This window comes from Lagenorhynchus albirostris, chromosome 10 (genome assembly GCF_949774975.1).
Source record: "Lagenorhynchus albirostris chromosome 10, mLagAlb1.1, whole genome shotgun sequence".
Lineage (NCBI taxonomy): Eukaryota > Metazoa > Chordata > Mammalia > Artiodactyla > Delphinidae > Lagenorhynchus > Lagenorhynchus albirostris.
The window spans coordinates 67,109,536-67,127,163 of NC_083104.1; the positions used below are offsets into that span (position 1 = coordinate 67,109,536).

A 17,628-nucleotide genomic window follows, 5' to 3' on the forward strand; every position below is an offset into this window, starting at 1 on the left:
TTTTTTTTTTGAGTACCCACATTACCTGGCACTATACTTGAGTTTGGGTGGTTATAAAGATACTTAATAAGTGGTTTTTGCCATTAAGGAATATATCTGGTTGAGGAGACAAAGATGTATTATACACACAAAATAATCAGAACAGTTTCAAGTCAATATATTTAAATTAGAGAACCATTTCCAGTTGGCATATTAAATGGGTAGGTAATTCTTTCTTTTTAAATATTTTATTTATTTATTTATTTTGTCTGTGCCAGGTCTTTGTTGCGGCACATGGGATCTTTTAGTTGCAGCGTGTGGGCTTCTTAGTTGTGGCATACGGACTTCTTAGTTGCAGCATGCAGACTCTTAGTTGTGGCATGCAGACTCTTAGTTGTGGCATGCAGACTTCTTAGTTGCGGCATGCGGGCTTCTTAGTTGTGGCATGCAGACTTCTTAGTTGCAGCATGCGGACTTCTTAGTTGTGGCATGCATGTGGGATCTAGTTCCCCAACCAGGGATCGAGCCTGGACCCCCTGCCTTGGGAGTGCAGAGTCTTACGTGGGAAGTCCCGGGTAGGTAATTCTTAAGGAGGGAAGGGCCCAGAGTTTCTTCTGGAAGGTGCTGGATGTAGGGGAGTGATGATGTAGAAGGCATCTACATTCAAGGGGGTGGATGGAGGAGACATAGCATAAGCTCAGGCAAGGCAGGAGGAGGAGCAGTTTATGGGCTAGAAGTGGTAAAGACTCAGAGTGAGAGACAGAGTGGCCAGAATTGAGGAAAGAAACATGGTGGAGCTTGTGAGTGCCAGCTCAGGGGATTGTGTTTCAGTTTAGATAGTTGGTGACTCAGAAGCTCTCAGTTTACATCCTTTTGGGAGTCACAGCATTAGCCAGTGAAGGGGACTTGGAGTATTAATCCAGAGTTTCTCCAGAACACCCTGAGTGGTGGCTTGAAGGTGACAGCCCTGAGGTGTGCAGTATTTGAGCAGTTTAATTCTGCTTAAGTCCCTTACTGCCAACAGCTTGAAGTAAAATGGGAGATTTTCCACCCACTTGCTGCCCCCTGTCGTTTCCAGATGCTCACGCTAGCAGGTCTGCTCTGCTTGTTACTGGATTTTGTCCCTTTTTCCCCCTTCCTGCAGGGTAACCTTACATTTTGTTTTTGGCTTTGCAGCGTTTGGAGAAAGAGCAAGGAGAAGAGGACCTGAAGCAACAGCTGGCCCAGACTCTGCAGGAGGTAAATCTCTTGCCATTGTCCTGAGCTTATAGTGGGCGGTGGAGTGGGGGGCAACCAGGCTTCTTGTGGCCACCGGCTGCCTCTGCTGCTTAGTGCACACCTCTGTGGCATCTCCAGTCTGTAGACAGAGCAGGTGGCAGCTGCTCGTGCCATCAGGTTGGAGACTTGGAGCCTCACAGACATGCCAGACCTCAGCATGAAAGCTTACGTCTTCATTTGAGCACGAGTTGCTTTGGTGAAGATGAAATGAGCCTGTAGCAATTAGGAGGCTCTCTAGGAGAGTGGCTGCGCTTCCAGAAAGGTGAGAGCAGCAGAGGGAAATTGAGAGCTGTGACTTGGCCACCAGGGCCTGCAAGGGCCTCCATTACCTCACCATTCCTGAGCTGAAGCCATCCTGAAACCATCTGAGAATGTTCCAATTAAGCATTTTAGGTTAGGTTGAGAATGTGCAGTTTAACCGTCAGCAAAACGTATCAATTTACTGAAGGGGGCAAGGCTCACAGGAATAAAATTATCCTAAAAGATTGCCTGTAATTTATTTAGTTTAACTTGACTACCTCTCTCCTCTGTTTATTTTTTTATGAGTTCTTTTGCATCTTTAAAACCTGCTTTGTCTTCTTTATGTGTAATGATTAGTAGTTTGTTATAAGTCAGGAGGTGAGTGTTTGCATCTCCTTGAGAAAAATGAGTAATCGCATTAGAATTTGTTCGGGAGAATTTATCATTCGGTTCTTTCATTGCTTACCTACCTCCCAACCTTTTTACAGTGCTAACAATCACATATTACTTCATGCTTGGGAGGGTGCCTACCTTGGGTGCACAAACAGCCTTGGAAAGAATTGGGTGAAAAATTCAGTCTTTTTAGAATTTTATTTTCTAAGCTTGTGTATTTTCTAGGGTGGGGGGGTAGGCATGTTTCCCATTTAGAGGATTATTAAATTAATATTCAAATAATGTTTTGAAATTGACTGGAAAAGAGTAAGGTTCTGCTCTTGGAAATCCCTGAGGAATCATTAAGCACCCTGCACCCACAACACCTCACCCTCTACTGAGACAGACTGGAAAACACACTATCATTTAGCATAATGCATTTGGCCAGTCTCCATTCATTAACCTAAAATAGGATACTTTTAGGTCATGGTTCTATAACAGCATGCCTGGGGGACCTACCACTCTCAAATGAAACATGGTTATTGTTCGGTCCACCTGGTGGTCCTTCTGAAGCTGTTCTTTTTCATTTTCCAGGCCTATAATTATAATAACTTACATTTACATAGAGCTTTAAAAACTTTTCTGAGTGCTCTCATATATGTTATTTTTTTTCTTATTAACCCCAATGTAGGGGGGCACCTGTTTTCCCATTTTATAAATGAGAAAATTAAGGCACATGCATCTAATTAGTGGCCAAGATGAATACTCAGGACTTCTGACATAACTGCTTTTTTTCTGCAGACCTCACATTTTATTGTTTTTTTATTTTTTAATATTAGTTTATCTTTGGCTGCATTGGGTCTTTGTTGCTGTGCGCGGGCTTTCTCTAGTTTCGGTAAGCAGGGGTTACTCTTAATGCGGTGCGCGGGCTTCTCATTGTGGTGGCTTCTCTTGTGGAGCACGGGCTCTAGGCGCGCAGGCTTCAGTAGTTGTGGCACACAGGCTCAGTAGTTGTGGCACACAGGCTTAGTTGCTCCACAGCATGTGCGATCTTCCCGGACCAGGGCTCAAACCTGTGTTCCCTGCATTGGCAGGCGGATTCTTAACCACTGCGCCACCAGGGAAGCCCCCAGACCACACATTTTAAAATGTGTGTCTTGAATAATATCTTTTCAGAAATACCACCTTCGGCACCTGCCAAGAGGAAGGCGGGGGAGAGCTGGGCTCCAAAAATGTCGCCATGGCGGTGGTGGAGATGTATAGGAGTTATCACAGGCGAATGTAGGTTGGGACTCTTCAAGTCCTAGTGGGTCGGAGGGCAGTGGCCCTTGGTAAATTGTTTTTTGAGGAGGGGAAGACAAGTCCGTTTCCTCGAACAGGACCTGAACAGCCTCTTCAGGTCTGCAGCCAGGGATACCAGCTCAGAGACGAGGAGACTCTACCCAGCCCAGAAAGATCTAGCTCGCCCGGGTTAGAAACCTAGTCTTTCATTAGTTCAAGAACTTAGTGAGCAGCTCACTTTGCCAGGTGTTGGTAGGGGGTGAGGACAGTCAAAGACAATTAAATTAGGTGTTTCCTGGCTTTAAGTTCAGCCACTATCATGGGGATTTACTATTTCCCCCTACTGTACGAGGAGATAATTTTAAAAAAAGGAAGAAGAAAGCAAGCGGCAGAAACTTGGGAAGTCAGACTTGAGTTGAAAATCCTGTTGCTTGCACTTGCCTTTTTCTGTGTCTGTTTATCTGTAAAATGAACGTACCTACAAATGGTAAACTGTGTGTAGCAGTTAACTTTTGGCCAGGCACTGTGCTAAATGCTCTATGTATAGTCTTTTCAAATCCATAACAACAGCCCTGTGAGGTAACTGCTGTTGTTTTCCCCATTTTACTGATGATGAAATAATAATTGCATCAAACTCAGAGTTTTTGTGAGAATTACACAATGTATGTAAGCCACTTTGCACAATGCCTGGCACATTAAATATTTTTGTTATGACTGTGTCTCCTAAAAGAAGCCAGAAATAGGTACTAGCCTAGAAAGGCTGCTGAGTTATAGACAGTGTAATAATTTATTATGTAGGTGCGCAGAAAATGGTTAAATTCTTATTCCAAAGTATTTCCTTATAAGCAAACAATGAGCATAAAAGGACTCCTGTGCAAAAGAAAATGTTTCTTCAAGTTTTAACTCTTCTAGCCAACATTTTAAACACAGCTATAAAAGGGTAAAAAAGCACAAACACAGTTTTAGAAACTACCCGTACTTATATATAGCACTTTGCATTTTACAACGCACTCATCACAAATGCCATTTTGATGTTTGCATCTTATAAGTAACTATACTTTAACCGCAGGTAATTAAGTGACTTGGTTAAGTGACTAGACTTTGTAAGTTACTGGGATTCTAAGTCCATTTCTGTTTTCAGAATGTCCGTTATATAGTGTGATTCTGGACATGTAGAAGGTGAATTGGAGTCAGCTGAGTTATCAGCAAAGCACACTTTCAGCTGCAAAGTGTAAATTAGCTAACTGACTTGGGGGATTTTCTTTCTTTCTTTTTTTTTTTTTTTATATGTTGGTTCATTGGTTTGTTTATTTATTTATTTTTGGCTTGTTGAGTCTTCGTTTCTGTGCGAGGGCTTTCTCCAGTTGCGGCAAGCAGGGGCCACTCTTCGTCGCGGTGCGCGGGCCTCTCACTGTCCTGGCGTCTCTTGTTGCGGAGCACAGGCTCCAGACGCTCAGGCTCAGTAGTTGTGGCTCACGGGCCTAGTTGCTCCACGGCATGTGGGATCTTCCCAGACCAGGGCTTGAACCCGTGTCCCCTGCATCGGCCGGCGGATTCTCAACCACTGCGTCACCAGGGAAGCCCTGTTTTTCTTATGTATATGAAATGTGGAGGTAGGCAGTTTCTGGTATTGGTTCAGCTACCAAGAGTTGCTTTACCATTTTCTCTCTTTCTCCATGTGTATATTTCTTTATGAATTATTTAAAAGTAATGGCATATATTATGTCCCTTTACCCTAAAGTACTTAAGTATTTAAAAGTAATTGCATGTTTTATGTCCCTTTACCCTAAAGTACTTCAGTATTTGTTTCCTCAAAACAAGGGCGTTCTCTTACATCATCCTAGCACTGTTATTAAATTCAGCAGATTGAACATAGATACAATATTATTATTTATTCTTTTTGGCCATGCCACATGGCTTGTGGGATCTGGGATCTTAGTTCCCCTACCAGGGATCGAACCAGTGCCCCCTGCAGTGGAAGCACAGAACCCTAAGAACTGGACCACCAGGGAATTCCCAACCCATGGACTTTTAAGTCAGCAGGTCTTCCTCAGTTTAGTTATGGGCAGAAAGAGTCCACCATTTGAAAATATAGTTCTCATTAAAACAGAAAAAAAAAGAAAAACACCAAATAAAAGAATTAAAATAATAAAAAAGAAAGATCACCTTCTTTAAAAAAGGATTTGAAATGAGATTTAAAATGTAAGCTATACTTAAGTATGAGGGAGCTCAGAAATTATGTTTCATAGAAATGGAACCTCTTGACATTTGATGTAGGCAGTTAGTCACAATGAATGAGCTGCTAGCTCTTGGGCATGCCAGCTTCCAGAAGACACAGCCAGGGTTCAGGCAGCATTACCTTATGAGCATGTAGTATCTGATTTATAGAATAAATAGTTAAAAGTCTTTTTCATTTCAAAGAAAATGATTATCTAGTTTTCCTGAATCCATATTTCCCTGATTATTTTTTAAAAGCTGCTCCCAGTGCTGGGTAACCTTAGAGTTACTTACTAGTTCTTGAGCATTTGTTCTCAGGATCAGTTGTGTGGCTTTGTAAAAAATGTACATCCCTGGGCCCCAAGCCAAACCCACAGAATCAGACTCTCTGGAAGGCAGTGTAAATTCTTCAGTTGATTTGGATGGCCACAGAAGTTGGGTTATTTCCAGAGGGATTAATAGATTTGATGGCATCCCTCCCTATCTGCCCCTTTCCCTGAAAAAAGCAGTATGTAAGTGGGATGTCCTGACGGAACAAAAACATTATTTTGAAATTGCCAATCCATTGATCTCTTGAACCAAAGCTGCTGACAGAGGGAGAGACAGGCATGGTGGCTGAAAGGAACAATGCAGTGTAACGCATCTTGAGTATGTATCTGCTATGTTTCTGCAGCATCGGGCTCTGATGGAAGAGCTAAATCGCAGCAAGAAGGACTTTGAAGCAATCATTCAAGCCAAGAACAAAGAATTGGAGCAGACCAAGGTACTGGAAAGAAGGTGAAGGTTTAGAATTTGGTTAGCACATGCAACTCAGCATTTTCCACAGTGCAAAGGTTGGTATGGTGAATGAAGGGAGAGGTTATGGCTTCCTTCCTCAAGGGAAATAATCTGTAAAATTAGTTAGGGCTGTAGAAGGTTCTGCCTGTAAGACAACATCTATTTCCTTCCTTTATCCAGAAGCAAAATGCTGGGAATAAGACACATCCTGGAGTCTAGTCCACTGTCTGTGGTAAATGCTCCTTCAGAGTGTTTCACTCACATAGGCTAAGGGGTGGTGTAGTCAAAATAAAAAATAGTTCATCTTGATGCATTTATGTAGTTATTCCCCATATCGAATCAGTGGAACTCTCAAATTAGGGGTTGTAAACTCAAGTGCCCACTGGGGTCAGACCGATAATAGGAGTAAAGTGGCCTGGGTGTAAGAACATAGTGGGGAGCTGTGAGGCAGAGGTGCACCCTCACCCCCACCCCCAGAGGCAGCTCTTCTCTGATGCAGCCAGTCATTGCCATCCAGATATGCAAGCCCAGTGTTGTCCGATCTGAGTTTTCCATGGAAGATGGAAATCCAAATGTTTATGTAAAGTATCCCAGTTTTCAAGTATTGGCAACAGTTCAGTGTTTTTTGATACCATGAATGCCAGACTAAATAAGTCTGCAGGCTGGATCCAGTCCACAGGCCACCAGTTTGCATCCTCTGACCTGAAACTTATGCCTGAGTCTGACTGCATCTCTCAGCCCACCCCTCCTCATGTACATATCTGGAGCAGAATACAGAAGAGGAGGAGACTTTCTTGTTTGTTTGATATCCTTATCCTCTGTTTAAATCACATAGTTCCTTCTTCCCCAGCCTCCAAGAAACCACCACATCTTTTTAAATCCAGTAATTCAAAAGTTTTCAGGGAACTTGACTCTAGTTGTAACTGGGTCCAGTCCCTCTTCACTGCCCTAAGCAGTCTGACAGTCTTTGCTTTGATTAGAAGAGAAAGTAAAACATGAGAAATAAATGAACCCTAATATTTAGGGTATATCAAATATACCCTAAATGGCTTTTCCTCTCCGCCTCAGGGGCTCCTCATCCTTTCTGTTTTGGAGATGAGGTGCTAACTTAATAAATGTTGGCTTCAAGAGAGCACACCTGGGCTTCCCTGGTGGCACAGTGGTTGAGAGTCCGCCTGCCGATGCAGGGGACGCAGGTTCGTGCCCCAGTCCGGGAAGATCCCACATGCCGCAGAGCGGCTGGGCCTGTGCGCCATGGCCGCTGAGCCTGCGCGTCCGGAGCCTGTGCTCCGCAATGGGAGAGGCCACAAGAGTAAGAGGCCCGCGTACTGCCAAAAAAAAAAAAAAAAAAGAGCACAGCTAGATCTTCCTTAAAAAGTGTGTCTACAAGCAGTCTGACCTGTTGGGGAAAGCACAGGGAAATTGCACTGCAGGAGTGGGAAGTGACAAGCATCACAGAGTGTGGGGCCTGAAGGTACTTCAAGAGGCCATCTCTCTAGCCTCCTGCCTCTAGGGAACATAGGTATTATCCTTATTTTATAGCAGAGGCAGCTGCAAAGAATGGAATGGACCTTACACACTAATTCAAGCTTCCTACCTTTATGGACTGTTCCTCATTTCTTTCTTATCCAGTGAGTTCTTGGTTGCTTGGGATGATTTTGTATCACCTCTGAACTGCAGTTTGCTATAGGATACTTAATGCCTCATTCTGGTCTTGGGTGGTTGGTGGAGTGGGTATGCTACCTTCAGTTTTTATCATTTGGTTAATTTTTGGGAAGGAGACAGAACCTGCAATGCGAATACATACGAAAGAAGTCGAGAAAGGGAAAAAAAGGAAGATAGTGTCCTATATTAGAAAGCAGTTCTGAGAAGCAGTAACCCTTGCGGAAAGAGTTTTATTCTCGTGTTGCTGTGCCAGGGTGAATTTTTAATTTAGATTCCTTCTGAAGCCTATTGCAGGCTAATAACCCTGCTTCCTGTCCTGTTTTGCATTCTCGTTGGTTCTCCCGAATGACAGGTGGGGTTGTGTGTTTTTGCAGGAAGAGAAGGCGAAGGTGCAAGCACAGAAGGAGGAAGTTCTTAGCCATGTGAATGACGTGCTAGAGAATGAGCTCCAGTGTATTATTTGTTCAGAATACTTCATTGAGGTAATTATGAATGGTGGCTCATGCCTTCTCACTCTCCCAGCCCTGAATGGAGCCTCGGCTACACAGACTGCTTCTGCTGTAGGGAAACATTCTGAAGAATGTTTTTCCTCCAGGAACTTACTGTAGCTATTTGACTTCAAAGTGACTGCTAGAGATGGTCACTTCTCATTTTTTTTTGTAGTCGTCTTTACCTCCACTGTCTTTTTTCTTATTTCATTTGTTCTTGAGTATCTGTTTGGCAGAATCAGTGTTTGGGGCTGTAATAAAGCCTTTATCTCTTTGGTGTTGGGGAGAAAACACTTTGGTTTCAAAGAACCATCTGAGAGCTGCCCCACCCTCCCACAGGTCAGAATGTCCTGTGCTTTCTACTTTTCTGACAACTATGTCCTGTTGGATTTTGTGCCTAGTGTTGAACTCCTACAGGTTTTTTTTTTTTTTTTTTTTTTTTGTGGTACGCAGGCCTCTCACTGTTGTGGCCTCTCCCGTAGCGGAGCACAGGCTCCGGACGCGCAGGCTCAGCAGCCATGGCTCACGGGCCCAGCCGCTCCGTGGCATGTGGGATCTTCCCGGACCGGGACACGAACCTGCGTCCCTTGCATCGGCAGGCGGACTCTCAACCACTGCGCCACCAGGGAAGCCCCCTCCTACAGGTTTTTTACCTCCTGGGAACCACTTGATTCTGGCACAATCCAGAATTAGATGGCATTAGAAATTTGAAGTATCAGAATAAAGCTGCTCAATAAAACTATTCTTTCTTTGCTCTGAATGGGCACAGTGCTGAGAGTAGGTATGCAGTGCAGCCTTTGAACAGGGCGGTAAATGCCATTGATGTGTGGTTGCTGGGAATTCAGTGGCCAAGTGGAACATATTTCAGGAACTCTGAGGCTCCTTATGAAAATGAAACATCTCTCCTAGGTTACCATCGGTTATCCTGTCTTTTTTTTTTTTTTTTTTTTTGCCACACTGCGCGGCTTGTGAGATCTTATTTCCTTAACCAGGGATTGAACCTGTGCCCTTGGGAGTGAAAGCGCAGAGTTCTAACCACTGGACCACCAGGGAATTCCCTGTTATCCTGTCTTGTTTGTGCACAGGCTCTCCTTTTTTTTTTTTCTTTTTATGGCCACACTGTGTAGCATGTGGGATCTTAGTTCCCCAGCTAGGGATGGAACCCACACCCCCTGCATTGGAAGCGTGGAGTCTTAACCACTGGACTGCCAGGGAAGTCCTGCACAGCCCTCTTTTATTTTCACACATTCTACTATCTGTGTCCAGTTCATCTTACACTACAGGTGTTAAACTCAATTTGTTAAATGACAGTGCTTTTCAGACTCCTTTAAAAAGAAAATGCATACACACACTGCTTCCTTTTTTCTGGTGGACTTTAGGGAGATTGGGTCTATTAGCCTCCTGAAAAATCTCTCCTGGGTAGACCTGTTTCTTTTGCTCTGGATCTACTTTGACTTAGGGTCATAATTTCTCCCATAGTTTCTAGTCAATTGATTCCCTACTTTGGAGAAACTCAGTTCGTGCTCTTTTGACGTGGCTTACAGACCCTAATAGAAGAAGACAAGGAAAGGGTGGTTGGAATGGGTGATGAGTTAGCCAACCCAGAGCCAACCCAATCTGTACGACATGTAAGAGACAAATAACTTGACTTTGTTTGGTTTACAGCATGTGCCTGACCTTTTCTGTGGGTCACCTCTTAAAATCAGTGTTGGGAAGAGGTTTCATTTTAATCAGACAGGTTTTTAGTCCCGTTCATGAGAATTTATCTCATTCGTTATCAAGAAGGTCTCCTAGTTGGCTTTCTGGTCTCAACTTGGCATTTGAAAAATACATGATTTCTGTGTTATTTTCCACTGCTATCCTAAAAACAGGAAGGAAGACTTTTGAGCCTCACGAAAGTTGTATCTTAGGAGATGTACATAAACAAGTGTAATGAGGAGAATGGTTTATGTTTTGGGGAGTGAAAAGTGTCCTGGCAGAAAGCTGACCATTGGAGTTACTCATAGGAGCCCCTCACATACAGGCTTCCTTCTGCTTTCTCTCTTCTCACAGGCTTGCTTACTTACTTAAGGCACTATCAGTTGAACCCACTACATTTTTTCCCAGCCTAAGTTCTCTTTTACATATACTTTTTTAGCTGCTTTTGAGTAAAGATGATGCCTCCTACCATTCTGTATACTGAGTATTCACTGTGTGTTCCCCTTCATATATTAAAATTGAGGTGCTAATTCACCATTAGGACATAAATTTGTTTTCATGAGAGAATTAGTGATGTATTTATACCAAACATTCACATGCTTACTAGTCCTACTTACGTCCAGTGATATTTGTTTGCAGGGTAGCTAACCCATGTTGGCAGTGTGATCTGAGTTGGTTCTGAGATCGCAACCGCCCTGGGGAAGTAAGCATCACAGTTCTGATCTGTATATTCACATTCCCATTATAGGCTGTCACCTTGAACTGTGCACATAGTTTCTGCTCCTACTGTATCAGTGAGTGGATGAAGCGGAAGATAGAATGCCCCATTTGTCGGAAGGACATCAAGTCGAAAACCCACTCCCTGGTTCTAGACAATTGCATTAATAAGATGGTAGATAATCTGAGCTCGGAAGTGAAAGAACGACGAATTGTCCTCATCAGGGAACGAAAAGGTGAGTGGGTATGAACAAGAGGTAAGTCGCCTCAACAAAGGACTTACAAATGTAGGCAGAGTTTTTGGATAGGGAAGAGTAAGATAAATGATTCTTGAGCTAAGGAAGAGGTGGAAGAAATTGGGAAAAGTAAAGGGAGTTAAAGATAATGAACACGTAAGAAAGAGTTGAGGTAGAATTAACTTATTTGACCAGCAGGGAATGGGGAGGCTTAGGTGTATGTGTCTTGGTTTTGGGGATAAAAAAGGATGTGATTAGAAAAACACATGGTCACACAGCTTGCTCTGCTGGTCACTAGATGGTGCTGTTGTTCAAGACAGTTTAGTTGCTGTCCGGGTGTTGCAGAAATCTTGGGTTGGGTATACAATAAATTATAAACAGGATGTGGTACAAACAGGTTTCCCAGCCAGAGAGAGTTTAAATAAAGAGATTAGGGAAGGGGTGGGTGAGTTTCCTCAAGGAACCATACTTCCATACTGAATATCTGCTAATTTAAACAAGTGATCTCATCATACTTGGGGCCTGCTGTGTTGAAGGTTGAGACACTCTGCTTGAGACTTGAATGTCCTGGTAGCAAAAGAATGTGTTCTGGGGCAAAGCACAAGGAAGCCAATGGATCGGAAGGATTGGTTATTGGGCAGAGATGAGAGTAAAGAGGAGCAGAGTGGATCTGATTATCATGTTCAGTCCCTTTAGAAATCTAGTACGGTACTACCCTCTGGGAAAGCTCAGAGCCAAAGTGCTGTGAGGTCAATTGGTTGCACATAAAGGCCAATCAGAGGAGAAGAAACAAAAGCTCACTGCCCTTCCAGTTGCTTTCCACCAACTGGCCATCGGGAACCCATGTTCATGTGTGTCTTTGGATATTCCCTTCTCTAAGTCCAGAGAAGCTGGAGGCTTAAAAGCCACACTGCTAAGAACAGGATCTTCTGTCTATCACTCTCTCCTAGCCCTTCAACAGATGTCAGCCTCTTTGAGTAGGGCCAGAAATCTGATGCTGATTTGCAAGCAGCTATGGTATGGAATTGGCCCTCTGTTGGTCAGCCATTGTGAGGGCAGCAAGCCTGTCACAGGCCAGGTGTTGAGCCTGTTATGCCCAAGGAAGACATTCTGAGGGTGGGGTGGTCCTCAGGCAGTTCTTTGAAACCAGAGGGTTTTCTACTTCTCTGACAACTATGTACTATTGGACTTTGTGCCCAATTTTGAGTCCCCATAGGTTTTTTTACCTCCCAGGAGCCACTTGAATCTGGCAGAATTCATTGCTCTTCCTCTCCACCTCCCATCACTCCATAAGCATTTATAGGAACACTACACTATGCACTGGGATAAAGAGATAAACAGGGTATTATCTCAGCTCTCATAGTCTACGGAGGAGACAGAAAAGCAAGTAGGTAATGTGACAAGTTCCATAATAGGGTGCTGGAAAATTGCAGAGGAGAGGACAGTCAATTCGGCCTGGACAGGTGGAGGTATGGGAGCAAGCTTCACAGAAGAAGTGCCATTTGAACTGAGTCCTAAAGGTTCCCTAGGGACGTAGCTTTCCAAGCAGAGGAATTAGCATAAGCACAGAGGCATGAGAAGCAGTGACCTGTTCTAGCAGTGCCGCCCTTGGTGGCCCAAACAAGACATGTCTACACAGTGCCAGAGGAGCATGAGGACAGCCAAGGCTTAGGAAGTGTCTACTGAGGTGTTGTGAATGCCTTCTGTTTTCTTTTCTCTTTCCTTTCTGAGAGGAACACTGACCTGGGAACCCAGATTTGACCGAGGTCAGCCTTTGAGCTTAAGTTTGCTGGGTCTCTGTGTGGGTGGGGACACCCATGTACTTTCTCTTTGTTTTTTGGGGATTATTCTTGTTTTTATTTTTTTCTTTGAAGTATAATTGATTTACAGTGTTGTATTAGCTTTAGATGTACTACATAGTGATCTAGTTACCATCTTTCACCATACAAAGTGATTACAATATTACTGACTGTATTCCCTATGCTATACATTACATCCCCGTGACTTAATTTATTTTGTAAGTGGAAGTTTGTAAGTGGAAGTTAATTCACTTCCCCTGTTTCACACATTTCCCCATCCCTCTCCCTTCTGGCAACCACCATATTGTTCTTTGTATTTATGAGTCTATTTCTGTTTTGTTATGTTTGTTCATTTGTTTTGTTTTTTAGATTCCAGACTTAAGTGAAATCATATGGTATTTGTCTTTCTCTGCCTGACTTATTTCACTTAGCATAATACACTCGAGGTCCATCCATGTGTTGCAAATGGGAAGGTCTCATTCTTTTTTATAGCTGAGAAATAGTCCCTTGTATATATATACCACATTTTCTTTATTCATTCATCTATCGATGGGCACCTAAGTTGCTTCCATATCTTAGCTATTGCCAAAAATGCTGCAGTGAACATTGGGCATGGATTTATCTTTTTGAGTTAATGTTTTCATTTTCTTTGGTTAAATACCCAGAAGTGGAATTGTTGGGTTGGGTTGTGTGGTAGCTCTATTTTTAATTTTCTGAGGAACCTCCATACTGTTCTCCATAGTGGTTGTACCAGTTTACATTCTCACCAACAGTGCAGGAGGGTTCCCTTTTCTCCACACACCCATATGTACTTTCTTCACCCAGCCCACTGTCCAGGTTTTTTCTCAAAAGCCTGAGCATGGTAGATGCATGCAGCCACTGGAAAAGGAAAGAAGAACCCTGTGTCCTAAATTCCTCTCTGACTCTCCTCACACAGAGTTAATACCACAGAGTAGATAATATCAGACCCCTCTTTTCTCTGCAGAGGCTAAATCTGGTGTCTTGCTGCCTTTTTAGTAACACTAGGGGCCAACACAGTAAACCGAATCGGCCTCCGTGTCCCACTCACTGGCTGAGAGCAGTTCTGGCACCAGTCTCGGTTTCTGCATTTATCGCAGCGAGTGCAGCTTTGAGGTTTTCTCTAGAGACAGACAGAAGGTTCTGAGGCCCGATTTAGGAAAATGTGCCAGAGCCATCAGCAGCTTCATTGGGCTGCAGTGTGGAGTTTAGAGAAAATTCTCAGTTCAAATACCAACCTTCTTTGCCAATTGAAAGCTGGTTTAATCCCCAGTGCATGGGAATTTTTAAAGGACCAAATGTAGGATCTGGGAACTAGAATTGGCAAGCCTGTAATTGTCACAGTTCTGACACTGGCAGGACCATTTTCCTCCTGGGCAGCGGTTGCTCTGATCCTGAGTTCAGAGAGAAGGACCTGCCCGTCTGTGGCAGCACAGGCCTCTGATTCCACCGAGAGCAGCCCCACTCCAGGCCTCCTCGGCTGGTTGCTGTCTTCAAGGCCCATATCTGCACGGGAGGAGTAATGCCTCATGACTGATTAGCCATAGATCCTTTGTAAAGTCTGGGAGGCCAGATTATCCAGAGGAGAGGAGGAGGAGGAGAGTGTTAGGATGCCAGATCCTGTGTTTGGAGAAAGGGTGCCCTGGAACTGGGGCAGGTAACGAATGTTGAGTAAGTGCTTGTCGCATGAGTAATTGTGGCTTGCTGGGATATTGACGTGAGATTTTCCTGAAGAGAAGACATTTTGTGACATCCGCTATGGAGGATCTCCCTCTGGAGCTGGGGAGGTGCTGGAGCAGAGTCTTCTGTCAACTGCTCCCCCATTCCCATTTGTTCTGTTCTCATTAAGTGTTGGTTGGTTGACAAGAGTGTTAACATTCTCACTTTAAGCTTTCCCTAGCAGTTTCTTTGGGTTGTGCTCAGAAAAGAAAAAAGCAAATGATCTAGAAATAAAATCTAGTTGGTCCTTTAGAACAGTGACTTTCAGTACAGGGGCTTTTTCAAACTGTACTTCCCAGCTCCCTTGATACTATAATATTGAGCCGAGGCTACTGGTGGGAGTGTGCCTTGGCCTTCAGGGGTGCTGAGGTGGGGAGAAAGGTTTATGAACCATAGCTTTCCTGAATCTGAGACAGAGGTCCCTCCAGAGGTTGGTGGTCTCTGGGAAGATTGGCCCAGGTAAGATCACATGGCCTGTGGCTCTTGCCAGCTTCCTGTAGGCTAGGAGGAGCGTGATCCAGACAGAGGACAGGAGAAACTCACAGTCTCTGAAGAGGGTATCTGCCTGCCCACCTGGAAGGCTTTCCCTGGTGTTACCCATCATCACTTGTTGAAAGACAGAGCCTTGTAAAGGACTATATGGGGAATGGCAGCAGTAACAGTGTCTGCCAAGTTGACCTCATCCATAGAGGATACTTGTTAGCAAGTACTTTTAATCTACCCAGTATTGCCTCAAGAATCCAGGGTGTCATGTGCATGAAGTCAGCATGGCTGCCTGGCATAGGACAGTGTTTAAGAGAAAGTGGCACTCAGCAAGATTGGCATGGGTTGGGGTGTCCACCTGCATGCACTCAAGTAGTTTATAACACTGGATTCTCTAAAAATTTTGACTCAAAAATTCATGCTTTGCAAAATTACCATGGGATCAAAAATTAGACTTATTAATAGAAGCTTTTTTTCTTATTCCTCCATCACCACATCCCATTTTTGCCCCACCCTTTTTCCTTCCCTTCTCTTCTTTTGTCACTTACTGTCCTTCCTTGCCTTATCCCTTGATGTGTGTCTCCCCCCAAAACTCTTATTGTTCCCTTGTATATAAATTTAATAACACTTTCAATCTGCCTACCAAAGGATTCAAGACCTTAACCTCAAGGAAGGTCTTGAGATTGCCCTTTGTGTAAGCCAAGATCCCTGCTTCTCTGGGATCAAGGAAGCACAGCTATTGGAAAACACTAGAGGCCAGTGAATAGCCCCTCGCACCCCCCCTCTCTCTGGACAGAGGAAAAACTTGCACCTCTCCCTGCCTGTTGCTGTGTATGTAATTCCTTCTTTCCTCCAACAGATATTAATTGAAGGCCAGCTTTGTGCCAGACACTCTTCTAGGTATGAAGAATAGAAGGAGAAGTGAAAATCTAATAAGTTAGATGTGATTTGTGCTATGGAGAAAAATTAAGCAAGAAAGGGGTCGGGAGTGATGAGGAGAGCATTGGCAGTTTTTGATAGAGTAATTAAGGTAGTCACTGAAGAAGGTGGTATTTGAGTAAAGCTCAGTAGGCAGTGGCCATGCTGCCATCTGGGGAAAGGGTGTCCTAGGCAGAGGGGATAGGAGGAACAGCAAGGAGGTGGTGTGGCTGAAGTGGAGTTAACGATGGGACGGGGAATAGAAAGTGAGGTCAGGAGGTTGGGCAGGGGGCACATTGTATAGGGGTTTATAGACCTTTGGAAGGACTTCGACTTTTACTCTGGTGAAGTGAGGAGTGGGCTTTGAGCAGAGTGATTTGATCTGCCGTCTATTTTCTTGGTTCACCATGGCTGCTGTGTGGGGAAAAGACTGAGGGTGGCAGCAGGGAGGCCAGGGGAGGGAAATGCAGGCTCCTTCTTTATCTCTCTCTGTTTTTTTCTCTCCAAAGCAAAGAGACTGTCCTGAAGACCGTGCTCCAAGGACATTTGAAAAACTGCCAGGCGGTGGGAACTTGGGATGGTCTGGAGGATTCTCTATGGACAGGCGTGGGGCCACTCTGAGACAGAGCATGGGATAGAGCCACGTGGGACAGAGACTGAGTTAGGAAGTCCTCCGTCACGACCCTCCATGTTGGCCATCCCTGCTGCCACCATTGTCTGAAGCACCGACTGCTTCAGAGTACTTAAGAGACTCTGCTTCACTACACTGAACAGGTTATGTATTTCTGTTGTGCTTTTTAAATTTGTTGTTGTTGTTGTTGTTGTTTTGGTACCTCAGAAGCACCTCTGTTGATATATGTTTTGGGCAGGTTGGGTGTATCCCTATGGCTGCCCCTGAAGGCGAAGGCAGCCTCTCTTTGAGAGGATGGCATACCTCTTCTTTGTGAAAACAATGTCATTTCCTGGAAATAAAATGTAAAACCTATCAGTTGCTCAGCTGGGCTTTGGTATATTTATCTTCCTTCCCTTCCAGCTCCCAGACAGTCTCACAAGTAAACACTGGCAGCTCATAAATTGCAACCAAGAAAGTGACTCTATCCGATGATAGACTCAAGTGCATGTCAGCCTAAGAAGCCAAGGCCAAGATCATGGCCGTAGCAGATGGGCTCTGTTAAGCCCCCAACTGGTATGTCTCCTTTTCATTCCAGAGATGAGTCACTGCTACCTGGTTTTGGGATGGAGTGAATTCCCTTCTTTCAGCTGGGGTTCTGAAGTGGTTTCCAAATCTATTTTACCCAATGTCAGCAAACATGGGCAGTGATTTTATGAGAACTTGATATGCTTTTTAAAAAAAATTAAAAGTGATTTCTCTTTTACTGCTTTCCCATTTTAAACAAAGAAAACTAGTTTGATGTTTGGGAAATAGGAGCTTAGGAAAATCTGTGGTATCCTTGGTTACCAGTGATGAGAATGAAGGAAAACACAGGAAGTTGAAGAGTAGTTATTTAAAATGAGGAGCTCTAGTAGGAAACTGGTTGTGCTTTATGTCATTCAATGATTTGCTTCCAGATGGAAAGGTATTTTCTTCTCCCTTTTTACTGCCTACCTAGAGAACAGTTCTCTGTAGTTCTTTATTTATACCCCATGTGTTTCATAGGGATGGTAGGTGTTTCATAGGGATGGTAGGTTTTTCCTTTGTTGAATCCTGTGTGTATTGGGATTCTGGTGTCCCTAGTCTTCATT

The 17,628-nt window shown here is 43.9% G+C and overlaps 1 protein-coding gene across 3 annotated transcripts in view; it reads left to right on the forward strand.

Annotated features, from left to right (window-relative positions):
• RNF8 (ring finger protein 8) overlaps positions 1 to 16,870 on the forward strand; it is a 36,955-nt gene extending 20,085 nt beyond the window's left edge. The window contains exons 4-9 of one of the 3 annotated variants that reach the window (XM_060164164.1): positions 1,156 to 1,218; positions 6,041 to 6,130; positions 8,184 to 8,291; positions 10,744 to 10,948; positions 15,827 to 15,867; positions 16,395 to 16,521. In XM_060164164.1, the coding sequence (XP_060020147.1) occupies positions 1,156 to 1,218; positions 6,041 to 6,130; positions 8,184 to 8,291; positions 10,744 to 10,948; positions 15,827 to 15,837 (477 nt within the window). In that variant the 3' untranslated portion in view covers positions 15,838 to 15,867; positions 16,395 to 16,521. Of the gene's footprint in view, positions 1 to 1,155; positions 1,219 to 6,040; positions 6,131 to 8,183; positions 8,292 to 10,743; positions 10,949 to 15,826; positions 15,868 to 16,394 lie in introns of all 3 variants that reach the window. The other 2 variants (XM_060164163.1, XM_060164165.1) reach the window with 2 other exon arrangements.
• The last annotated feature ends 758 nt before the right edge of the window (positions 16,871 to 17,628 follow it).